Source organism: Falco cherrug, chromosome Z (assembly GCF_023634085.1).
Source record: "Falco cherrug isolate bFalChe1 chromosome Z, bFalChe1.pri, whole genome shotgun sequence".
In the NCBI taxonomy this organism is placed as follows: domain Eukaryota; kingdom Metazoa; phylum Chordata; class Aves; order Falconiformes; family Falconidae; genus Falco; species Falco cherrug.
In genome coordinates, this window is record NC_073720.1 from 25,067,934 (window position 1) to 25,094,283 (window position 26,350).

Consider the following 26,350-nt stretch of genomic DNA (forward strand, 5'->3'; position numbering starts at 1 on the left):
CCCCCACCCCCCACCCCCACCCCCCACCCCCACCCCCACCCCTCCTCCCGTGTTCCCACCCGCAGCGGCGGCCGCCGGGCCGCGGGGAAGGCGCTGCCTCGCTGCGGGGGAGGCGGGCCGTGCCGCGCCGCGCCGGAGCGCTCGCACCCCTTCCCCCGCAGGAGTGCGGGGCCGTGCCGCTCCCTCGCCCCGGCATGGAGGAGAAGTACAGCGGGCAGGCCTTGGCTGGCGGCGGCCTCCTGGGGCCTGTGGATGTACCCAGCGCCCGGTAACGGCGGCGGGGAGGGAACGGTTCGTCGCTGGGTGAGGCGGGCCCCTTCGGCGGGCGCTACCCGTGGCCGCCTCTCCCGCTGGGCCGGGGGGCAGCGGCCGTCGCCCTTCGGCCCGCCGGGGGCGGTGGGAGCCGGCGGCCTCAGCGGCGTGAGGCGCGGGCGGGGCGGGCGGCGGCCCTGCGTGGCCGGAGGTGCAGGCTGCACTCTTCTCTTACAGGCTGACTCGCTACATCGTGCTGCTGTGCTTCGCCAAGTTTTTGAAAGCCGTGGGCCTCTTCGAGTCTTACGACCTTCTGAAAGCGGTGCACCTTGTGCAGTTTATTTTTATAGTGCAGCTGGGGTGAGTGTGCAGGGGGTGAAGCCTTGTCCACCGCCGTTACAGCTTGCTTTGTCTACGGTGTTATTTGTCAGCATCAAGTTTATACCGTCCATTATGTTATTATCAGTTAATTAAAGAGGAGAAAGCATAGCAGTGGATCAAGGAAATACTCTATTCATATAAGTTTTCACCCATATCTCTAGTCACTGTAATTTCAGAATTATATAATAAGTTAGAAAGGACCCATAAGGATAATCAAGTCCAACTCCCTGCTCCTTGCAGGACTACCTGAAACTAAACTGTACGGCTAAGAACATTGTCTAGATGCTCCTTGAACTGTGACAGGCTTGGTGCCAGTATCATTTCCCTGGGCAGCCTGTCCCAGTGACTGACCAGCATCTCAGTGAACAACCTTTTCCTCATGTCCAGTCTGAACTTCCCCTTGCAGTTTCATTCCATCTCCTTATGTCCTATCACTGGTCACCAGCAAGGAAACCGGCACCTCCCCCTCGGCAGCACGCCTCGAGGAAGTTGCAGGCTGTGATGAGGCCACCCTTCAGCCCTCTCCAAGCTGAGCAAGCCGGGTGACCACAGCCACTTCTAAGTTTTGCCCTTGAGACCTTTCACCATCTTGGTCACCCTTCTGTGAACACACTGTCAACAGTCTAATGTCCTTGCATTGAAGCACCAACAACTGCACACAGTACTTGACATGGGGCTGCAGCAGTGCAGTGTAAAGTGGGACAGTCACCTCCCTGGACTGGTTGGCCGTGCTGTGCTTCATGCACCCCAGGACATGGTTGGCCCTTCTGGCTGCCAGGACACACTGATGACTCATACTCAACTTGCCATCAACCCAAACGCCCAGCTCTTTCTGTGGGGCTGCTCTCCAGCCTCCTGTCCCTCAGTGTGTATGTATAGCCAGGATTACCACATCCCAAGTGGAGAATCTGGCACTTGCTCTTTTTAAAATTTCATACTGTAGTGATTGCCCAGCTCTGTAGTCTATCCACGTCTCTTCTTTAAGGCCTCTTTACCATTAGGAAACTTCAGTGTTTCTGCTACTTCAAAACTAGTCGTATTGCGACAGTACTGATCGTGGGAAACTTGGACATGTCCACATTTTCTTAAGAAGGGTATAGAAGACAAGCTTGCTTGCTTATAATTTGTATTCGTATAGTTCTTGGGAGCTTCAACTGCTGTTTTTGCCTGATTGAGAGCTGAAGTTTAGGAACTAACAGCAAATACACAGAAGCATCCTTTGCAGACACAATCCTGCTTCATGTTTACCTGATAATAGAATCATAGAATGGTTTGGATTGGAAGGAACCTTAAAGGTCATCGCATTCCAAGACCCTGCCGTGGGCAGGGACACCTTCCATGAGACCAGGTGGCTCAAACCCACATCCAACCTGGCCTTGAACACTGCCAGGGATGGGGCATCCACAGCTTCTCTGGGCAGCCTGTTCCCAGGCTGCTTCACCACCCTCACAGTAAGGAATGTCTTCCTAATATCTAACCTAAATCCACCCTCTTTTGGTTTAAATACATTCCCCCTTGTCCTGTTGCTACATGCCCTTGTCAGAAGTCCCTCTCCAGCTTTCTTGCAGGCCCACTTTAGGAACTGGACAGCTGCTACAAGGTCTCCTCGGAGTCTGCTTCTCCAGGCTGAGCAATCCCAACTCTCAGCCTGTTTTCATAGGAGAGCTGCTCCAGCCCTCTGATCATCCTTGTGCCCTTCCTCTGGACTTGCTCCAACAGGTTCATGTCCTTATTTTGGGGGCCCCACAGCTGGATGCACTATTCCAGGTGGGGTTTCACCAGAGCAGAGCAGAGAGAGAGAATCGCCTCCCTCGACCTGCTGGCCATGCTTCTTTTGATGCAGCCTAGGTATCCTAGGCTTTCTGGGTTGCAAGCACACATTGTCAGGTCATGTTGAGCTTCTTGTCCTCCTCAGGGCTGCACTCAATCCATTCCCAACCTAGCCCGTATTTGTGCTTGGGATTGCCCCAACACAAGTGCAGGACCTTGCACTCGGCATTGTTGAACTTCATGAGGTTTGCCTCTCAACCTGTCAAGGTCTCTCTGGATGTCATCCTTTCCCTCCAGCCTGTCAACCTCACTGCATAGCTTGATGTGATCAGCTAACCTGCTGAGGGTGCACCTGATCCCACTGCCAGTGTCACTGACAAAGATGTTAAACAGTGCCAACCCCTGAGGAGCACCACTCACCACTGGTCTTGACTTGGACATCAAGTTATTGACCACAACTCCTTGAGCGCAGCCATCCAGCCACTTCCTCATCCACCTAGTCATCCATCCATCAGATCCATGTCTCCAGTTTAGAGACAGGGATGTCATGTGGGATGTGTCAAAAGCTTTGCAGAAGTCCAGGTAGATGACATCAGTCGCTCTTCCCTTGTCCGTTAAGACTGTGACCACATCATAGAAGGCCACCAGATTTGTCAGGCATGATTTGCCCTTAGTGAAGCCATGCTGGCTGTCACCAGTCACCTTCTTATTTATCATGTGCCTTAGCATATTTTCCATAGTTTCCAGGAGGATCTGCTCCATGTTAGAACAGCCACCACAGCTTATGATCATGCAGTTTGTGCAGCCACCACGCAATGGCTGATCAGCTGACTGAAGAACAGGTTGCTGAATTCAAGGAAGCTTTTTACCTATTTGATGAAGATGGTCGTGGTACCATCACAGCAAAAGAACTGGGGGTTGGGGCAAAATCCCACAGAAAATCTTCTCTCTACAACTACCTGAAAGGAGGTTGTGGGCAGGTGGGAGTAGGTGTCTTCTCCCAGGTAACAAGCAACAGGACAAGAGTAAACAGCCTCAAGTTAAGCCAGGGGAGGTTTAGATTGGATATTAGGAAAGATTTCTTCACGGAAGGGCTGTTGACGCAATGGATGGTAGAATCACCATTTCTGGAGGTGTTCAAAAAATATGCAGATGCAGTGCTTAAGGACATGGTTTCGTGATGGACTTGGCAATCCGGGGTTAATGGTTCAATTTGATGATCTCAAAGATCTTGTCCACCCTAAATCATTCTATGATCTTGTCAGGCACTGATGTGGAAGAGCATTTCTGTAATAAACTTGGCAGAGTTGGTACATTTGGAACCTCATTTTTTCCTTTTATTTCAAATTTTTCACATTTCTGAGCTTTTCACATGCGTATTCTGAAGCACCATAGTCTTTTTCTTTTTCCCATCATTTACTCTTGATCCCAGTTGAGGAAAATGCGTGCTGTTTCTTTCTTACCATTTCTAACAAGGCTGTGTTTAGCATTCCATATGTGAATAAGCCTTTGGGTGTATGTATCTTGCTAATAAAAAGCATAGTATTATTTCTCCCCAAAACTAAGGTCAGTTATTTTGATTTTTGTAAATCACGGGTAGACTTCTCAATTAGCCATTCTCTGGAGAACTTGCATTAAAGTTGACAAGAACTAAAGTTCACTTTTCATCATCTTTGTACTGGTATCTGACGTGTAATGCAGCAGGGAAAATAAAACCAGTGACTCTGGTCAGTGTATTTTTAAGAAAAATGCAGAGGAAGCCATTTTGTAAACTGAGCTTAGTAGGAGAGACCTAGTTGTTTAGAGCAGGCTTGAATAAAAAGCTGTTTATGTACTAATAAAGAAAACTTTCTCCTTTTAACAGGTCCGCATTTTTTATGGTTTTGTTTCAAAAACCATTTTCTTCTGGAAAAGTGGTAACTAAGCGTCAGGTGAGTTGACATATGTAATAGTGATTTGATAAGCTTTGTAGATAGTTTTGACAACGTGGCTTTTGCCAAGAGTAAAAGTGGAACAAAGTTTAATCCACTTGAAGATGTGGTTGCAGTTTCTAGAAGTGTGTAACTAACTTTATGTCTAGTGCACTGTAAAAAACAACCAGCATTTGTAGGTTTTGTTAGCTCCTTTTGACAGTGTTGTGAAAAGTTTGGTCCTTGGCTCCATACAAACATGTCTTTTGAGGATTGAATTTTCAAAAAGAGCTGAAGTCTACTTAGCCGATTTCGCCAGTTCGGAAGGTCTAATTCTGGACTGGCAAAATGTCAAAGTCCTCCAGTCCTGTCCCCCAAGCAAAAAGAGTGGTTTCTGTATGGTGTGTTGTGTTGTGTTGTGTTGAGGAGCTAGTGTAACTGCTCTTCAAACCCATCTTGAGTTCCCAGTACCCTGAGAAGTTAAGAGCAGGGCCAGGTTGGGACCTGCTATTTTGTATGAAATAAATTTTCTTCACCTGCTTTGTATTTATCTTGGTTGTATGTAACTATGCAAAAACTTGATTCATGCACGGTGTTAACAGTGCATGTGCCAAGTAGAGACAGTCTGGAGGATAGCCTGAGAAGTGTTCCAAATGTCAACTGCTTTTGTGTTTAGATACATATGGCAGAATTTTAAAGTGTGGACAGGAACAAATTGGATCTTTGATTTTTGTTCAGAAGAATCTGTCCAGTTACAGTTTCACTATTGCTAAAATTTTTTAAATTGGGGATTTTTTAGATGTAATGTTTGTCATAGGCACTTTGTCTTGTTTAATGTGTTTCCAAAATTACTTCCCTTCAAAAACTTGCATTAGAAGTTAATAATGTATTGAATAGCTGAATTACAACCTGCTTCCTGAAGAAAGAATTTAACATGTGCATAAATACTTGTAGACCTAGGGTCTTAGTCTCTGTATCTTGAATGTTTTATCTAGCTCTGTATGTGTTTATCAGATATATGCAATAGATTACAAAATAAACAGCATCTTTGACAGGTAAATAGACTTAATTTTTTTCAGCCTTTTTGTCCAGTTTTTTTGTTAAGGAGATCTCAGATTATACTATAGAATCTAGTACTGTGGTAGAAAAGAAGTAATTAATTCTGTTTCATAATATGTCCAAAAAACCCTTTGTTGCCTGGCAAAGTGGGTAAGAAGATAATCATACTCTGAATTTTGCAGACACTGCAGAGCGTATGTTTCCTTTATATTTCTACAGCTACTGTGCTAATAATGCTAATAATGGGGCATTTATTTTGAAACTGTGGAGCAATAATAATGAAATACCTTTCTTTTGTAGTGGATCAAAATTTTTAAGCATGCTGTTGTGGGATGTATCATTTCACTCTTGTGGTTTTTTGGCCTTACTCTTTGTGGACCACTGAGGTAATTATGTATTTACTGTAAAGAATTTTCTCTCTATTTAAGCTAATTTTTGTGATCTTTCCCTGTCTTATTCTTTTTTTTTTGTTTTCTGTCCGTCAGCCCCTTGTCTTATTTTTTTGAAATTTTAGATGAATCTTTATGCTTTTTCCTGTGAACACTGTTGTGCTTGGGAAAAACTACATGTAATTTTCTGCAGAACTTGTAATTTTCTTCATGCATTCTTTGACAAGATACCAGTGAAATTCTTGACAGTGCTTAAACTATTGATGTGAGTGATACAACAAGATCGCTGTTTTTCTGGCTATAGTTTTCATCATTTCCCTAGACTCATTAATGCAACCCCAACTGTTTATTTAAGGGTTGAAGTCCATGACTTGACAACTAGTGTTGGCAGCTTGTATTCCTATGCCAGGTGACTAGACTCAATCTCTGCATTTGTTGTAGGGCACTTGTACACATGTGCTGTGTTGGACTTGGGTAGCATTAGGGCATATACTGGGAGAAGAATCACTTCACAAAATCACAGAATGGTTTGGATTGGAAGGGACCTTAAAGATCATCTAGTTCCAACCCTCCTGCATGGGCAGGGACACCTTCCACTAGACCAGGTTGTTCAAAGCCACATCCAACCTGGCCTTGAACACTTCCAGGGATGGGGCATCCACAGCTTCTCTGCGCAGCCTGTTCACTCTCACAGTGAGGAATGTCTTCCTAATATCTAATCTAAATCTACCTTATTTTAGTTTAAAACCATTACCCCTTGTCCTGTCGCTGCAGGTCCTACCAAAATGTCTGTCCCCATCTTTCTTATAAGCAGCCCCCTTTAGGAACTGGACAGCTGCTATAAGGTCTCCAGGGAGCCTTCTCTTCTTCAGGCTGAACAACCCCAGTTCTCTCAGCCTGTCTTGCGTGGTTTGTTAGCAGTACTAAGTAATTATAAAGAATAACATTAGACAGCAACATCAACATACAGTTGATGTATTAGAAAGCATCTTTCATTAGAGAGAGGAAGGTAAAGCCTTAAATGATGCATTTTATGAAGTTGAAATTTTATCTTCTATACACAGGAGAAGGCACACCTGAGATTAATAGGACTTTTAATACTGTAGTGCCTTTCTGGATGCTTGCAGTCTTCCCAAACAGAACCAGTAGCATGGGCCCTAACAGGCTATATTTCTATGGGGAGAACAGCAGAAGCATTTGGTAAATGTGACAGTGATTATTACTTTCATGTTCTGCTCTGAAAAGCTGTCAGTATAGCTTATTAGTCTGCCTTTGTCATCTGAAGCAGATTAGTGTGCAAGTTAGAATTTCTTGTTTTCAGTAATTAAGAGGTTCTGAGGTTTTATAAACTATTAGACCATCAACACCTCAATAAACACAATGTAATAGAACAGCACACGACCTCTCTTTTTTCTGGGAGCCAGAAACTTTGGGTTAGAGGAGGTATTGTAGTGGGAATAATAATTCTATCTTGAGCAAGTCATTATCTTGTGTTATAAGAAGAAAATATAAGAAAGTAATCTATAAATGAGTAATTTTAATCTGCTCCTTGAGTTAGGAAGTTCTTAGTTTGTGATATGTCTAGCTGTCCACATCTAGATCTATTACTGGTAAAGGCAAATAGATTCGCATTTATCCTTTTGAATTGTTTAAATTTGTTGAAATGACAGGATGTCTTTAACTGCTGTGTCATTGAATTTTAGGTGAAATAGTGTACATCAAGCTTGTGAGATAAACTCCTTGTAAGTGGATGTAAGTGTTTTATTTCATTTTTTATAGGACATTGTTGCTGTTTGAGCACAGTGATGTGGTTGTGCTATCACTCCTTAGTGTCTTATTCACAAACTCAGGTGGAGGACCAGCAAAGGTATTTAAAAATGTTGGTTTATCAAATGCAAAAAATACCGAATGCTAGAAATTCAAGTACTTCTTTACCGGAAACAAACAATGTTCATAGAAACTGTGGGATTTTTTAGTTTAATTAGTGGTGAAATTGTAAGATTTACTACCTGAAATAATAAAGATGACATTGAAAGCAAAACAGTGGGTGAACCTGTTGGAGATCCATGTCAAGTACCTGAGAGGTTTTCTGTTTCTAGGTGGAAAAGAACCTTGAGAATTATTTTTGCACGTCAGCATTCTTTGTAATGAGGTTTTCAGTTCAAACTGACAAAAGCACATACAAATGTGTAGTGGCACTGGCCTTCAGACACTGAAGTCTAGCAATACAGTCTCCAGATCCTTGCCTAGCTTCTTCAGTGTCTATAGGTTTTCACATACTTTGTTTTTTCTGCCAGAAAGTTCTCTAAGTACTTTAATGTCTGCATGAGCCTATATGTGCTGAATACTTGGGCCCAGTCTGTCACTTAAGCAGAGGTCTATGCCTTTTGTCTGAGTTGCATTACAAAAATTTCGCAAGGTTCTCTCCAGCTGTGTGCTGTATCAACCCTGAATGGAGTGAGCTCATCCCAGCACCTTGAAGTCTTGGCTACTTTCACTCGAAAGCAGTGATAGTTGGAGAAAGGTATCTTATGATGTCACATACCTGAGGCTAGAGTACTTGCTGTGTAAGAGGAAGTCAGGCTTTGGTGTTGCCTCAGACTGGGAGCTTTTTTTAAATTTCTGTCTCATAAATGCTGCTGGAGTCCCCCAGTCACTTTTAAAAAGGCTGGCCATAAAGTGAATAGCACAGTCATCTGCTCTGACACTCTACACTAACCGCCCTCAAACTGAGATGCTTAGGGCATCCAGCATGAAGCGTTTCATGTGGAACAAAAAATTTTTCTCCAGCCAACCACCCAAAGAGTAGATTTAGAGCTTCAGAGAGGCTCTTTGTCAATCTATCTTAGAGGACCAGGCTTGACAATTAAGCTGCATATCTAAGGCAGTAGAAACAAAGAAGCAATAACCCTGTCCTCTGAATATTTCAGCTTTATGAACTGTGGCAAAAAGAAGTCAGCTGACTTTCTGAAACAAGAATGTCATAGCTGTATTTGGCTTAGGAAAATGAACTGTTGTAGTATTTTTTTATCTGTAGAGCTCAGGGTTTTGCCAAGATGAATACGAAAATTGCAGTGTTACAAGTCAGGGTGGTGAAAGCTGGGATTTCATAGCTACCTCTGTCCCTTCCCCAGAGAAGGACTTCAGAGCTTTGCTTTCTCAGAGCCTTTGCACAGTGCTTTAGCCTTTACTTCCCCTAAGACAAAATTCTACAGTTTGTCCACTAGATCTGCTTTATAGCTCCTTGATGCTACAAAATAGGAAGTGATCAGGCTTAAGTAGCTGTGCATTCTGGCAGGCAGAAACACCATGAAGAAGGAAGCAATCATACCTGAAGTTCATAAGATACAGGCATCTAGCTTGCTACAGTGGTGATTTGCTCTGAGTTCTGTGGTAAATCTGAAAACCAGAACAAATATAAAATTATATTGTTACAGTCACTTTAAAAAAAAAAAAATGGTGGGTTTTTCATGTTTTTCTTACTGAACTGAAGTATGAACTAAAGTATGCTTGCATCGATCAAGAAAGAGAGAGGGAAGGGACTAATTTCCTGTATTTTTTATATTAATCTGTTAAAGCACATTATAAAAATATTTGGGATGTGGTTTTGTTGTTGGTTTCTTTTTCTTCTTACAGACAAGAGGTGCTGCATTTTTCATCATAGCTGTCATCTGCTTGCTACTTTTTGATAATGATGACCTCATGGCTAAAATAGCAGAACATCGTATCCTTTCTTGTTGTGTGTATGGGCAAGTGCCTGTATCTGGAGCAGAGAGAATGTGAAAGTGAGTGCACTGAATTATACAGGCTTGCATTTTTCTTGATAGGAATCTTAGCTTTCAAGGATATTATAGCGTAAGATTTTACCTTTACATCTAAATACTGATACTTAGAGCTGAATGAATGGCATTACTTACTTTGATAACTTAGAACTCAGCTGTAGATTTTAAGTTGTAATTAAAGGCTCCTTGCTCATTTGCACGTATCAGACCACTTAGGATTGCTAGAAGCTTTTTTGATCGGCTCTCCCTGGTTTTTTAGAAATGCTAGATATAATGGCTGTAGCGTAAGTGTGTGCAGTAAACTGTTGACAGCCTGGCTGGCAGTCCTTTCCATACATCCGGGAAGTCATAGAATCACAGAACACAGAATGGTTTGGGTTGGAAGGGATCTTTAAAGTTCATGTAGTTCAACCCCCCTACAATGAGCAGGGACATCAACTAGATCACGTTGCTCAGAGCCCCATCCAACATGACCCTGAATGTTTCCAGGGATGGGGCACCTACCACCTCTCTGGACAGCCTGTTCAGGGTTTCACCAACCTTATCGTAAAAGATTTCTTCCTTATATCTAGTCTGAATCTACCCTCTTTTAGTTTAAAACCATTACGCCTTGTCCTGTCACAACAGGCCCTGCCAAGAAATCTGTCCCCATCTTTCTTATAAGCTGTGGCGAATGAAGAGACGGACACAGCTTGATGCAAGCAAATGTCAATTTATTGTACAGCAGCACGAGTTTATATACACTTTCAGAAGCTGTGCGTTTTAAACAGATTGGTTCTTGAAGCTAAGCCTTGCATACTAGGCAATCCCTGATTGGTGGTTAACTACCATCAATTAACAGCAAGGTGTTACCTTTCCTTGGCGCCATCCCTCCCCCACTCCCCTGTGCTCTGTATCATGTTAATTGTTGTCTAGACAAGCTCGAGCACATTCCCCTCAGCTAACTGATTGCCACTTTATGGTCCTGATTTCCAGGCCCCCTCCTGCAATAAGCCACCACTGCATGTTATGGAACACTTCTTTGGCTAGTTCAGGTCAGCTGTCCTGGCTGTGTCCCCTCCAATGACTGATGACGCTCCAGCCCTCTCTCTGGCAAGGCCCGAGAAACCAAAAAGTCCTTGACTTATTATAAACATTACCTAGCAACAACCATCAGTGTGGTACCAACATTGTTCTCACACCAAATCCAAAACAGCACTGCAGCAGCTACTAAGAAAATTAACTATCCCAGCTGAAACCAGGAAAATTACTGCAGGTGGGGTCTCATGAGAGTGGAGTAGAGGGGCAGAATGACCTCCCTCAACCTGCTGGCCATGGTTCTTTTGATGCAAGCCAGGGTACAGTTGGCTTTCTGGCCTGTGAGCACACATTGTCAGCTCATGTCCAGCTTTTCATCCACCAGTACCCCCAAGTGCCTCTCCTCAGGGCTGTTCTCAATCCCTTCATCCCCCAACCTGTATTGATCCTGGGGGCTGCCCCAACCCTGGTGCAGGACCTTGCACTTGTCTCTGTTGAACCTCCTGATGTTTACATGGGCCCACTTCTCAAGCTTATCCAGGTCTTGAATGGCATCCATCCCTCAGGCACCTCAGCCGCACCACTCGGCTTAGTGTCATCTGCAGATTTGCTGAGGGTGCGCTCAATTCCACTGTCTGTCATTGAGGAAGATACTAAACACTGTTGGTCCCAGTACAGACCCCTGACAGACACCAGTTGCCACTGAGCTCCATCCAGACATGGAGCGCTGACCACTACTTTCTGGCTGTGGCCATCCAGCTAGTTCCTTATCCACCAAACAGTCCATCAAATCCATCTCTCTAGTTTAGAGGGAAGGATGTTGTGGGAGACAGTGAAAGGCCTTACAAAAGTCCAGGTAGATGATGTCCATAGCTCTTCCCTGGTCCACTGAAGTAGTCACTCCATCATGGGAGGCCACTAGGTTGGTCAGGCAGGACTTGCTCTCAATGAAGCCATGCTGCCTATCTCAGATCCCTTCCCTGTCCTCCATGTGCTTCAGCATAGCTTCCAGGAGGATCTGTTCCATGATCTTCCCAGGCACAGAGGTGAGGCTGACAGGTCAGTAGTTCTCAGGGTCCTCCTTTCTAGCCTTTTGAAAAATGAGTGCTGTATTTCCCTTTTTCCAGTTGCCATGACTTCTCAAATATCATGGGGGGTGGCTTGAAGATTGTTTTGTGCTTATGTAAATGTGGTAATCTCAGTTCAGCTGCTGTATTGAAAAGTGACGTGAAGTAGCCTGCAGTAGTTCTAACAATGGACTTAAAGCCGCAAATGGAAGCTGGCTAACATGCTTTCAGAGCCATGGAGTAAACTGGAAGTGTTGAAGTTTTCAACACATCATCCCATCATAGTGAAGTACACTGGCAAAAGGTGGTACATCTAAGGATGGGCAGTAGAAACAAACAAGGTGAAAGTAAATTTTCTCAAGGAAGGATGAAAAATGGAATTACAAGTGCAAATGGTATATTCAGGAATAGTATCAATCAATCCAGAGTTTTCAGTGAGTAAATTCATTGTTAAAGTGTGCTTTGGTAGGCTTCCCAAAACCTGTCAGGTTTTTAGTATTTGCTACGTTGTGCTTGTCAATTACTTTTTGTTTTCTAAAGTTTAAATATTTAGAAATTGGAAAAATACAGATCATATTTTAGACACCTCACTGGTTTAGTGCTTTTAGTGAAACTTGATCTGATTTTTAATGCTGTTGAGTATATTTTTCAATTAACTTAAATCCTGTATCATGACTGCTGTGCAGTATTTAACAGTGACAATGTTCTGTTATTTCAAAATACTTGAGGTTTTTTTCCCCCAATATTTGTAACTGTTTAATTTCTAAGGAAATATTTTTATCCTTCCTAAATTTTAAGGAGATGACAAACCTTACAGTTCAGTTTGCTTACATCTGCTTTCTGTGGTCTTCTGCTATCTCTACCTGCTCTTTGGTTTTAAAAACAAAATTGTAAAATAAAACTGTTCCTTAATATTTTTTTTATTTAGCTGAAGGTCATCATGATAGTGCTCTTACCCATGTTCTGTATACAATCATTGCTTTCCTGGGTGTTGCAGATCACAAGGTAAATAACTTGTATTTTAGTAGGTTAATATTTCTCTTAAGTTTTGTAGGTAAGAATTTTACCAGCTCACACCTAATCCAAGCCTAGATGAAAACAGGAAAGTTAAACATCCCCACCCCATATGGGAACTGAACTAGCACTGTAATTTTTACATCCTGATTGAGTATGAGCAGCTTCAATACAGCAAGCCAAACCATACAATATTCAGCTTATATAGCTGATACGGGTTTTGCTGTAATGTATAACCTAAAAAGTCTCATTAAAATTACCATGAAATATTCCGTCATCAGTGTTCTGGATGTTCGTAATGCTTTGCATACATGCTGTTTCTTGCTCACTTTTTTGGCCTGTGTTTTCTTGCTGCTTCTTTATCTTTCCCCAGTCTTTCCTTGTATCTGGAATCTGCATCCTTATTCTTTAGACACTTGTATCTGGAGGCACAGATTCTGATACTTCTGCTCAGTAGTATAGTCACATTATAACTGGTGGCATGAGTAACAACTGAGTATCAAAATCTTACCGTATGGAATTGACCTGGCTAATTGAGTTGTTTGGTTAGCTTAGTCTTGTGCCAAGTGGCTGCATTGCAGACTATGACGGAAAAAAAATACAGAGCAGCTGAGAAAGTGTCAATATAAAAATAAATTAAATGTTAGGGAGACTGGTTAACTGTGCTCAAAACAAGTGTGATATAAGGGAGATGAGGTGCTATGTGTGTATCTTGTGATTCATTTATGGAACAGTTGTGAAGGGAAGAAAATACTATGAAGCACTATGATACGGTGCAATTAAAGGTAAGTGATGGAAAGGTTTTCAAAAGCTTAGAAACCCAGGTGACATGGTACTTTTGGGATTTACGTATGCTTTCAACAGCTTTTTAATAATGGAAGATAGGAAATCAAATTCTGTGTAATTTTTCTTTTTCCTCGTATGCTGTTCACTACCAGTTCACTGCTGTTGTATGTCAATTAACACTATTGAGAGTTTTAAACTTCAGGTCTTATTAGGGTGTTGTGTATAGTGCTGAGGTATAACTATGTATGCTGTGTTACTGTTTTTGAGTAGCAATTACAGGAAATGACCCTGTCCTTGGCTTTCATTGGTAAGTTAAGGAAAGCATATTAATCTTCTTTCATGTCAGCGTCACTTTGTTTGGAGTGAGATATTTGAATCCTAAGAAATGCTAATGGGATCCCTCTATGTTTCCAGGGCGGAGTATTGCTTCTTGTAGTGGCATTGTGCTGTAAGGTTGGTTTTCACATCGCTTCCCGAAAACTATCTGTAGATGTAGGTGGAGCCAAGCGTCTTCAAGCTTTGTCTCATCTTGTTTCTGTCGTTTTGTTGTGCCCATGGGTCATTGTCCTCTCTCTGACAACGGAGGTAAGATAGCAAGTACAAAAAATATATTTTTTTGTAATGCTTCTGCTTGTCAAGTACAATTTATTTTAAATCTTTCCTCTAAAATATCTTTAAAATTCCTAAAGTTACCATCATTTTTATAGTAAGCTCTGTTTGAAATTTTCCCTCTTATATTTTTATGTTTATCTGTGTGATACCTTGATTTCCTCTTTTGTGTAATAACTTTGTTTCATCTTTCTGCCTCAGGTATTATATCCTGGATTCATATAGTAACATTGCACAAGTATTAATGACAATAAATGCAGGGCTCTTTTATCCTGAGGAGTAGATTACTGTAATTTAAAGACATGTTGGTTATGCCTGCGTGCTTAGGGAGAGCAGACCATTGCTAACATGGTGTTGCATATGGTGTTGCTTTTAAGCACATTAAAGTATTTAAAATAAGCTTCTGCAGTGCATATTAGCTATGTGCCTCTTTCCATAGCTGGAATGTTGAGTTTGTGTGATACACTGAAAGTATAAAATAATTTATGTTTTGATGGATTGCTGAAAACATTTGTAATGAAAGTGACCTAGATTTAATGCTGTATATACAATCACATCTAATGGTGAACAGTCCTGTTTGAAATGTATTCTTTGTTGCAGAGCAAAGTAGAGTCTTGGTCTTCTCTCATCATGCCTTTTGTAACAGTCATCTTTTTTGTTGTGATCCTGGATTTCTACGTGGAGTCCATATGCTCTGTCAAGATGGAAGCTTCCACATGTGCTCGATACGGATCCTTTCTTATTTTCATTAGTGCACTGCTTTTTGGCAACTTTTGGACTCATCCAATAACAGACCAGCTTCGAGCTATGAACAAGCCACCACACCATGAAAGCACAGAGCACGTTCTTTCTGGAGGGGTGGTAGTGAGTGCTGTCTTCTTCATCTTATGTACGTATTCTTACTTACCTTTTAATAAATCTGTTGTCCATGTGACTGGGAAGCCAATCAGAAAATGGGTATGTGCAGAATTCTTTTGGATGAGCTTTTATAGTTTCTTCTGAATAAAAGAGGCCTGTAACTTTGTGCTCCTTTACTGTCTGTCTACAAAAAAAAGAATGCAATACATCTTTTCTGTTGTGGAAGTGATGATCTAATCTTACATAGCAATGAAACCTAATTATAAACCTCAAGATGAAGTTGACAATCACTTTGCTGCCTGCAGATTTCATGTAAGCTTTGATTGTTGATAAAACACATTATAAAATAGCTGTGAAGCTTAGAAACAGCAACTGAAACTTCAATACTTTCCTTGCAGCTGCAAATATCCTGTCCTACCCCTCCAGGAAAGGGCAGAAGGGTACCCTTATTGGCTATTCCCCTGAAGGCACTCCTCTCTATAACTTCATGGGTGATGCATTACAGCAGAGCTCTCAGTCATTACCCCGGTTTATTAAGGAGTCACTGAAACAAATCCTTGAAGAGTATGATTCTAGGCAGATCTTCTATTTCTTGTGCCTAAATCTGGTAAGTGCGTGGTTGGTTTTTTTTCAAACCAAATCAGAGTAGTATATACATAGTACAGTAAGAAGAGTTATTCTTTAAAGGTTTCCCATGTTCAATTGTCTTTAAAGTGGGCCTTGATAGAGTAGTTTCATTAGATGGAATGTTAAAATAGAAGATTCTTATGCTAATCTCGCAGTAGGTGGCAGATTACTTTGATTTGTTGTCACAGTGGTAGCACTGGTTCTATGTGTAACTGTTATACCAGTAAGTACTTGTATGGTCGTATGCTTAAGATTGAGGTGTCTGAATGTTACGAGCAGGTAAGCTGAAACTGGTAAGGCCTTCAAGGATGGGGACAACAAAATAGTAAGCGTGGGATTTACTAGTGACATTTTGGAGTAGGCTGGTTTTATTTCTAGCTTCTCTCTTTCTCAAATAGGAAAAGGTGAGGCAGTAAGCAAGACTGATAGAACCTAATTTGCAAAGTTCTCTGTTCTTTGGCAATTATCCAAGAAAACGGGGAGAAACTTGGATAACTTTAAGGAATTCCATTGTGGAATATGAAAGACAAGAAAGAAAGTTCACAGGCAGACTAGTTAATAATAGTAAATCTTACAGGGAAAATGTATGTATTAAAAATGTTTCCTTGTTTACCCTTCTCAAAACTAATTCCTAAGGTTTAAACAGTGAACTATATTGGTAAAGAAAATTTTTACAGAACAGGTGTATAGACAGCATTGCTTTTAAACGTGAGTTGTTACAGTGTTTAATGACAATGCTTAAAACTTTGTCTGTACAATGTTAGTTTAAAATTCTAAATGAGAACTTAAATTGACTCCTGTAGAGGGTTGTTTTCTTAGGTCTAAGCCTTTTGGGAGGGTAGGTTCAAAAATGTCTTTTCATAAACTTGGAATGTATCACTTTTGTTCACTGTAGGAGAGAGAAAATGGTCTAGAAATACTTTGAACAATACTTTTGAAAATGGTCAAGTGTCCTGTGAAAAGAGTTTCCTGCTAGCTACCAAGGCATTAAATTACAAGTTAATCTTTGAAGCAAGATTAAAATTTTCTTTCATTTTAGGCTTTCACTTTTGTGGAACTTTTTTATGGAGTATGGACCAATAGCCTTGGTCTTATTTCTGATGGATTTCATATGCTTTTTGATTGTTCTGCGTTAGTGATGGGGCTTTTTGCAGCTCTGATGACAAGGTGGAAAGCAACTCGTATATTTTCCTATGGGTATGTATATTAGGTTCTTTAAGGACTGTCTGGAAATTACTCTACTTGCTTGTTTTCAAAATGCCCTGCTATAAAGATGTGTTTGGGATGTTTTAATGGTGCATGCTTCTTGTGGGTTTTTTGCTATGTCTCTTCTGTTCCTTTTGTGTTCATACTATTCCCCTCTTACTCCTGCGAAAAAGTTTATATCTACAGTTAAAACTGTATCACTATGAATATTATTTAGAAATCACCTCATTCTATATATGAATATATGTAAAAAAAAATGTTGAAATTCAGTGTTCATATGTTTCCATTCTGCTGACATAATGAAAATTTGTATGCTTAAATTGCATAGCAGTTTAGCAGTTTGAAGCCCTGAATGTACAGTATATATAAAAGTACATTAATATAGCTTTAAATTCTTGGTATTAGGACAGCTGTAAACTAGCTTTCTTGGTCAGAAATAAATAACCCATGAAAAAAGCATGATTTTGTGCCATTAAAGAAACAAATCGAAGCAATCTTAATGCTGTATTAAATGCTACAGCTTTATTTATTATAACTTTGAAATTTGTTCAGAGTACCTGTTCTTCACTCTCAAAAGTACATATGTTTGCTTTCAGGTATGGACGTGTAGAAATTCTCTCTGGATTTATTAATGGCCTTTTTCTGATGGTAATTGCTTTCTTTGTCTTCATGGAATCAGTGGCCAGACTGGTGGATCCTCCAGACATAGATACCAACATGTTAACTGTAAGTTTTGTCGTTCTGTTTGAATGTTCCTTGGCAGTTCCTTGGTTCATTTACGTTCATCTTGAAAAAGTTAAGGAGGGAGAAGTTGCATACTCAAGAGGTCTAAAATATGCTTTGACTTTTTAACATATTCTAATTTTAAAATCCAAAATACATCTAGTTTTAAAATATGAAAGTATATAGGGGTGAGTATTATGTAATTGTAACAGCTAAATAATTTTTTTTTCTAAGATGTTAAAGCTGTAATCTTTTTAGGTGGTGATCTTTCTACAGTGAAAGATACTAAGGAAATAATCTGCACAAGGCTAAATTTTGTTCTGCTGTTACGTCATATGACCAATGTAAATTGTTACAGAAAAGATTTTATATTAGTCTCTGAGAAGCCTCAAAACTCAGCCAGAATTCGTAACAATATGCTGAGTTGATATTCATAACAATATAGCATGAGCAATCATGAAGCTGTGCATAGCTAATAGTAACTACACCTCTGTGTCCTTACATTCCACAGCTTCTTCAGGGGCTCCCTACTTAAAATTTCAAGTTTCCATCCCTTTGTTCCAAATGCAATAGTTTATTTTCATCAAATTAAATATTTTATATTATGGGATTCTGCAAATCCAAGCCTATTAATTTGTCACAGTTCCAGCTTCACTTGTTCACCCCGCCTGCCAATTTGTGCTCTCCTGCTCTCCAGTAAAAAGAGAAAGATTTTTATGTAGACACAATTAGAAATGTGTATTGATGGAACTGAGGCATGATTTTTTTTCTTCTTCTTAATCTTCAATATTTGCTCCATTTTCACTACGGATTTTGTTTCTTGGGGGTGGGAGGGGTTAACCCCTCTACATGAGCACAGACTATGTAGCCAAGGAAAGGTGTCATAACACCTAAGAAGGAATTGCTTAACTCCTTTATTAGCTGAAATTACTCTTTAATTCTACTAGCTTTGCTAGTTTTTCAAAAGAGTAGAAGAATAGGCAGACCGATAAAAAGCACAGCTCAACCAGTAAAGCACTAGCTGCTGTCTTCAGTTAACTACAGTATTAGTGAAGTGCATGTGTCTTAGATACAATATACAATTTTAATTTTGCCAATGAAAGCAAAGCAAAGGTTGTATTCAAAACACTTTATGTGGTTTTGGAAGTAAATAAAATCAATCACCCCTTCTTAAAACTCATTTTGCTATCTTGTCCTGATTAGCGGATACTAGGTTTTGCATTTTGGTGGTCATTATTCGGTGGTTTTTTGGGGAAGATTGGTGAGAATTGGCTTTTTTTGAGACAGGAAGAAAATTCCTTTGAAATCAGCTTGTATACTGAAAGGAATATGATGAGGAATTCACATTAGAATAATCCTTCTGTTGATGTTAATGTTTTCACAGTTCTCCTTGATTGGGTGCACACTGTTTCTGTTTACCGTGTTCTAGAAAATAAACTTGAACATCTGGGAGGATGTAGTGAAGTTAAAAACTTTTTTCCCTCTCACAGCCAGTCTCTGTTGGAGGGCTGATTGTAAACCTTGTTGGTATCTGTGCCTTCAGCCATGCGCACTCCCATGGGGCTTCTCGGGGAGGTTGTCACTTACATGATCACAGCCATTCTCACCATGGGCACAGCCACAGCCACGGGCACGTCCATTCCCACAGTGACCATGGGCACAGCCATGGACATTCCCACGGGTCTTCTGCAGGAGGCATGAATACCAACATGAGAGGCAAGTAGAGATGGTTGAATTGTAAATGATACATGTGATTTCTGGCAGACTTTGAAGATTTTCAGAATCAGACCCAGTACTATGCATCATTCTTGAAGTCTCTTTCCAGAAGTGATCTGGCAGCCATTTGATATGATGTACATTAATTTCTCAAACTGTTTCTTCATTAATGAGTTTAACTTGAAGAAACATTACCTGAAATGGTTCTTTGCATGGCTTTCTTAGACGTAGATTATATCTAAGGACCAATAAAAAGCATTAATAAACAGTCTTCACTAGCATTTATAATCAGTCATTGTAACCCTTATTGAATAAGCTGAAAGTCCCTGTTTCTAAGTCCTATCTGTAAATGAAAGTACAAGGTCTCTTATCTATAAAGTTAGTAGCACACTTCTAGGTATCGTGTGACAGCTGCTTACAAAAACAACTGGGGGAGGGGCTAAGAAGCAGAAGAACAAATTCAAACCAGTCATCTAGAATATGTTTCTATCTGTGATTCAGAAGACAAGGTGATAAAGAAGAAACTTTCTTTTACAAGTGTAAAATCAGAAGCTAACTGAGAAGGGCAATATATAAAAAATTTCAGCTTAGCTGCTGCTTAGAATTTTTTTCCTAGTAGTTACAAAGTAGTTATTTACCAACTGCCTGGCTTATGAAAAAAAAAATGTACAAAAGAATGATTTTTTTATGTAAGCTTGTCAGAACATAAACATTTTAGCAAATAGTCTCATATTTCATTGGTTATGTTCTAATTCAGCAGTCTGGCATTTTTGTGAAATCTGCCTATACTCTTAGCTATTTCAGTATTCTTTCAAATCCTGACGCTTGACTAGCACTAATCTTGCAAATGGTTAGCAATTATTTTTCTGTGCCCATTCAATGTACATTAAGAATGCTACCCACCATTAAAGCAGTATAAAGTATAAAATGCCTAGCAGTAGCAGATAGACAATCTTCTTGTGAAATGGGAGCAGAGCTGGCATACAAAAACCAAGTGCTACATTAATATCTGTCCGCATTAGCAGGCCAGTGCATTTACACTGATCATTTTATCCTCTGTTAAGGATCAGTCAGTCCCTCTATACAGTTTAAATGATTATGCTATACAGTACAAATCCTACTAACAATTTAAAGACTATTCACGTTTGGTTTAATCTGCAAATGCCTGCCTAGATCATTGCACTGTAGAGTAAAAATGTTTTATTTCATTGATCTGTAATTAAATATTAGAAAAGCTAAATGTTTTATTTAATTTTGCACAGGTCAGACAAAAAAAAATAGTTGCCTCTGTTTAGCTTGAAGGGTATTTACCAAATTTAATAAAGCTTACTATGTTTCTGCTGTGGAACATACACATACATTTTAAACAGAACTTTTCAGCTTAATCACTCCATTGATTTTGTTTCCAGGTGTGTTTCTGCATGTGTTAGCAGACACTCTCGGCAGTGTTGGTGTTATCGTATCCACGATATTCATTCAGCAATTTGGATGGCTCATAGCTGATCCACTCTGCTCTCTTTTTATTGCTACATTGATTTTTCTTAGTGTTATCCCACTATTGAAAGATGCCTGTCAAGTGCTTTTGTTGAGGATACCTCCAGAACAGGAGAAAGATCTGCATGCTGCTTTAGAAAAGGTCAGAACTACAATTCTAAATGTTTTCATATACAAACATACAAAGCTATAACTGTTCTTAATAATGACTAAACTCAAGTAGATAAGTCTGACAGCTTCCATTGTCTTAGACCACTTCATGTCTCAAGTTGTTGTAAATGTATTTTGCAGAGACATCACAGGATTACTGTTCTTTGCTTTTATGGGTAGTTCATGATTTCAGATATGCGTGGTAACAGCATGGGAAGTACTAAGAAAGTTACATAGCAATTCCCCAAAGCTGTGGCCTCGTTAAACTTGATGTGCACGGTTCAGGCTACAGGATTGTATCTTGAGACTGTAAAATTGCAGGTTTTCTTATTTCTCCATATCATAAAGGGCACGATGGTTCACAGCAGGTGAGATGTTTGTTCTAATTACTTTTTCATTCTAGTCCATTCTCTTCCTGTCTGCTGCAGTGTGGTATGTACATTGAGGCTGTACTTAGTCTTCACTGTTGGCTTACTTGGAGTTCCTGCCCAAATCTGTAGTGCAGGCCTCAGTGTGGAGAACTCCTCTCTGTCAAAGAACTAGTAACATGTTCTCTGAGGATGCCATCAACTAGAGGCAGCAAGGAAGACTATCCTGATGGTGTCCTGTCAGTTAGTAGAGAGGGAGAAGTGTTCTCGTCTGCATGAGAAAGAATAACATCACAGTAAAACAATGTGCTTGCTGTAGGTTGACCCCAGCCAGCAGCCAAGCATCCATACACCCAGGTGCCTGCTTCCCCCTTTACAACTACCACTGCCAGTGGGACAGGGAAGAGAAAAGGAAGAACAAAACCAAGAAAAATCTGGGGGCAATATAAAGGCAGTTTAACAGGTGAAGGAAAGAGGAAAAACCCAAACAAACAAGCAATGCAATGGAAATCATTCACTGCCTTCCATGCAGACCAATACCCAGACAAGTCCCTAGAGCCACCCTGGAAGCCCAAATTTCCCCCCCTCCCCCGCTTTTACTGCTGAGCATGGTGTCACATGGCTCGCAATATCCCTCTGGCCAGCTTGGGTCGGCTGTCCCAGCTGTTTCCCCTCCCCACTTCTTGCCCACCCCAGCCCACTCACCGGGGCAGGTGCAGTGCAGAGTGGAGTGCAAAAAGAGAAAGCCTTGATGGTGCCCAAGCACTGTTCAGCAACGGCCAACACACTGGTGTGTTGTCAAAACTGGTTTAGGCACCAATTCAAAATGCAGCACCATACGGGCTGTTGTGAAGAAAGTTAAATCCATCCCAGCCAGATCCAGTGCAAAGATCAGTTTAAAAAAAAAATGATAAATTAAGTCCAGCTATGATAACTAAACAGCTGCTAATCCTGAATAGTACAGCAACAGATGACCCAGAAATAGTTAAATGCCCAGCCAGCTTTTTGGTTGTCCTGACTGTTGATGTTACTCTGATTTGTACACTGAATCAGTTTTTTCACATCCTATTTAGCATGGCATTCTGCTGGGTTTTTTCATTTAGCTTGACTTTTAGCTTCTTGTCTTTGCCAGTAGTAGCAAGATGACCTTTCAATACTACGTATTTCTGAATACAGGTCAGCTGGAAAGTTGCTTTGCTATACAGCCTTGTTTCACTGGGAAATATTTGCCACCATTATCCATGTACATACACAAGTTTAAAATGTGTTCTTAAAGTAACTGTTGCTAATGTAATTTCTTTACAGATTCAGAAAATAGAGGGGGTCATATCCTACAGAGATCCTCATTTTTGGTGTCACTCTGCAAGTGTTGTGGCAGGTACCATACATGTGCAAGTGGTATCTGATGTGATGGAACAAAGAATTGTACAGCAGGTAAGATGCAAGGTTTTTAAACCCTCATCACAGAATAGTCCTAACCCATGGGATTCCTCCAGGTGGGTCCTTTAAGGGGCCAAAATTCTAAACTCCACTATGTCATGCTCACTGCAGCCAAGCCTGTCTGCAGCCTCCACAATTAATGTTTTAATGTCTTATTCTTTAGCCCTTTGTCAGTCATAGGCTGAATCTGAAGCTGCTGTTCATGATTTATTTTTTTTTTGTAACTATTAGTTAAGGTCTCAGAGCTGATCTTTAATGCTGTACATTCCCTTGCCTGCTAGCTTGGAACTCTAAAACACCTGCAAAACCAAAACAACAAAAAAAGCATGTGATTTTTTTTTCTCACTGTTGCAAGCGTCGCTGCATCTGGTCTGAGAAGACGGACGTTGCTTTCATGCTGCAAAACAGTGGGGATATCTGGATGCTAATTGTGGGTTTATAACTGACATAACTAGTTATGTGTCTGCCTGGGTTTTTTGTTTTCTTTAAAACAAAATTTTTCCCTTTTTTAAAAGATGACTTCTTCCTAAGTTGCAAAGGCTTGCAGAACAAAAAGTTCTGCGGCTTACAGAAGTTGCAAAGCCGTACGTACCCTCTGAAGCTAGTCTTTGCTTTCCAGAAAACTGAATTCTTTATGATGATATTTTTGTCAATCTGAAGTATTTCAGAGCCAGGATACTGCAAGTTACTGGGAGATGCATATAAAGTGTAACACTAATGTTAACCATACTGTTCTGTGCAGGTTACAGCAATTCTCAAAGATGCTGGTGTAAACAACCTAACTGTCCAGGTGGAGAAGGAAGCTTATTTTCAGCACATGTCAGGACTCAGTACAGGATTTCAGGATGTCCTTGCAATGGCTCAGCAACTAGAATCCATGAAATACTACAAAGATGGTACTTACATCATGTGATACAAAGTTGTGCTTGCCAAAGAAGGTGTAAATTGTGAAGCTGTAGGATTCCATATTTGTATTTTTGTCAGGAAATCTTGCATGTTTTTATGCATGTACATGAAATTACATGTACAGAAACAAATGTACTATATATTTGAAATTTTTAAGCATACTATCTTTATTAAAATTGCATCAGGATGTTTTTATATAGGAAATAAGATGGACTAATTTGATGTACATGTGAAAATAACTGAAATCTGAAGTACTGTGCTTGGTGTTTATTAAACAGAAGTCTTGCAACTTGTGGATGAGCACAGCTATATTCCATACTTTAAGTATGGAACATCATCATTATAATGTCATGTTAGCAGTGGGAATGGAAATAATTTATATTGAAATGCAAATATAATCAACTGAAAATTATTTTTCTTTCAAACATAGCTCGAAGATTCATTAAATGAAAAAAAGGTACACCTTTATTATGGGGAGTAAAAACCAACATGAAGTCATGGGTTTTGCACACTGTTAGATAATAGAAATATACAGTTTTTATATTATGTCTAAGCATACAAATCTGATTTCTAAACTTAATGCATCAGAGCAAATAGATGTTACCATTTTAAATTTATATCAAATTATTTTTTTAAGGAGAGAAATCCACAGTTTAACAGAAATTGGGAGGGGAAAATATTTCAGACACTTTTCTGTTTCCTGGGAATACTCAGGATCAAAAAAACACTCTGTAAGATAATTTTTTTGTACTTTTTGTATTATTAACTGTAAATGCAATAGTTTGAAGCTTAATTAATCAGCATCATAGCACTTGCTAAACTTCACCTATTCAAGATACGTTACTCTGTCATTTACTTGACTTTTTTCATAATACCCTAACACAGCTGCAGCGTACTGTAGCCAGCTATACCTTTGTGTATTCCCCAAGGAAGCAGTCCTGGGTTAGAACGCTGAACTGTGACAGTAGTCTGGGACTTGCCAAGTTGCTGAAACAAACTGTGAACTGACACTTTTTGACTGGAAAGAAGAGTGTGTTTAAGAAGGAATTGCGCATGTTGGGGTCTTAATACTGCAAAGAAAACAAATCTCAGTCTTCAGTGAAAACCTGTTAACAGGGTAATAACTCCTCAGAAGTGTTTATCCTTACATCTGTTTACAGTCTCCCTGTGCCCCCTTTTCTTTTTGTCTGAAGCACTTAAATTTTATTTCCCTTGGAATTCAGCAAATCAGTTCTTAGTTAGCAAGAATGAGTACGTTTCTCATAATAAAAGTCACATTGCTTTTACATTGATGATGGCACAAATCACAGTCCCTCATTTCTTGAGATAGCACTGCAGAACCAGTAGAATTCTCAAAGCTTGATCCTGTTTTCTTCCGATTTGTGGCACTTCAGTGGTTTTCTCACCTTGCCTTCTCCAGAAGGCTCAGGTCACTGAATAACAGTGCTCCAATTAGACACAGCCTATAAGCAGGGTGATCTTACGGTTTTGGAAACCGTTCTCGGACAAAAAGCTTCAGTTAATATTTACATGCACCACTTGTGTTTGAGGTGGTAGTACTGGAGCTGACAGCATTTCACCAAACCAAGCATTAGCCCCCCATAATAGGTATGATAGGTAGGTGAAAAGGGGGGGAATTCTTTCCTTTTCAAATCAAGTTAGCTTAACATCATTGAAAAACCTTCATGCTTGCCACAGCTTTTCTCTGAGCAAATGCCAATTTATTACTTCAGCTGGTGGCAACAGGACCCAAAACAAATTAAGGTGGCTGGGACCATGTTAGATGATCGCAGCAGTGAAGATCAGCCCGTACCTGGATACTTCACAGGCAAGTGTAAACCTGCATCTTAACATGCATTCAGCAGCTTTCTGTGTACCCAACACACGTGAAAGGTGTTTTTTTCCTGGCTACCGAGACAGGAAGACAACAGCAATAAACATCTACCTTTAATTTGTTTAACAAGAGCCAGTATCTGGACGTGATCCCCCAAAGAAGAGTTTGGCCTTCCCCCCTGCAAGGTCTATTGGAACCCTGCTGTAAGGGCAGGTTTCAAATCGCAGGTGTAGGCCAATTGATTTATATTTTAATAAAATACTCTGGCAGGGGGTTAGTGTAGTCACTCCGTTGTAGACAGACAGTTGCAACAAAACACTTTCAGAAACATTGAAAATGAACTGCATCGTTCATTTTAATGAATGATGAACTGTATCATACATCCAGCAGCAAGCAATGTATGTATATAATGAGGAAAAAATAAATGTGTTTTTCAGTAACGTTTTACGTAGTGCATCTTGACTTTTCTGGTCAAAAAATCAGTTGGGATGTGAAGGGGAAAGTACATTAAGAAAAAGCCTGTATGAAACGCCTCTGGGCTCAGCTCCAGCGGGTTGCGCAGGAGCTGGTCAGAGGGGGCAGCTTGACAATGGGCTGCGGGAACGGCCCCGCTGGGCGCTGCCCCCCCGCGATGCCGGCCGCTCGCCGCCCAACGTGCCTTCGCCGCGCTGCTGCCGGCGCGTCCGCACGGCCCCGGTCGCCACCGGGGGGGGGTGGGTCAGTGCTTCGTGCCTGTGCTGCCCCCGAGGCTCCCCGCAGCTGCCGGGACGCCGTGGGGCGGGGGGCTGCCCTCGCACAGGCCCTGCGCCGCCGGCACAGGGACTGAGCACGGGGTCGCTCCGCACGGCTGGGGACGCGCGGCTTCTCCTCCACCGGGGTTTGCGGCAGACAGCGCTGCGCGGGGGGGAAGGGCCCCGCAGGCGCAAGACCCCGCAGCGGGCCCAGCGGCGCGCACGGCTGGGCGCCCCCCCGCCGGTTCCCCCACCCCGGCT

General features: G+C 41.0%; 1 protein-coding gene across 1 annotated transcript; it reads left to right on the plus strand.

The window, feature by feature from the left end:
* Nucleotides 1-65: 65 nt before the first annotated feature.
* On the plus strand, nt 66-25,805 carry SLC30A5 (solute carrier family 30 member 5). The gene is made up of 16 exons (XM_055699171.1): nt 66-268; nt 490-612; nt 4,268-4,334; nt 5,673-5,758; nt 7,541-7,628; nt 9,398-9,485; nt 12,556-12,632; nt 13,842-14,012; nt 14,637-14,925; nt 15,293-15,501; nt 16,561-16,718; nt 17,324-17,453; nt 18,941-19,166; nt 20,576-20,802; nt 22,484-22,612; nt 23,361-25,805. Exons 1-16 carry the CDS (start codon nt 195-197, stop codon nt 23,529-23,531), a joined length of 2,313 nt encoding a protein of 770 aa, XP_055555146.1. The 5' UTR covers nt 66-194; the 3' UTR covers nt 23,532-25,805.
* The last annotated feature ends 545 nt before the right edge of the window (nt 25,806-26,350 follow it).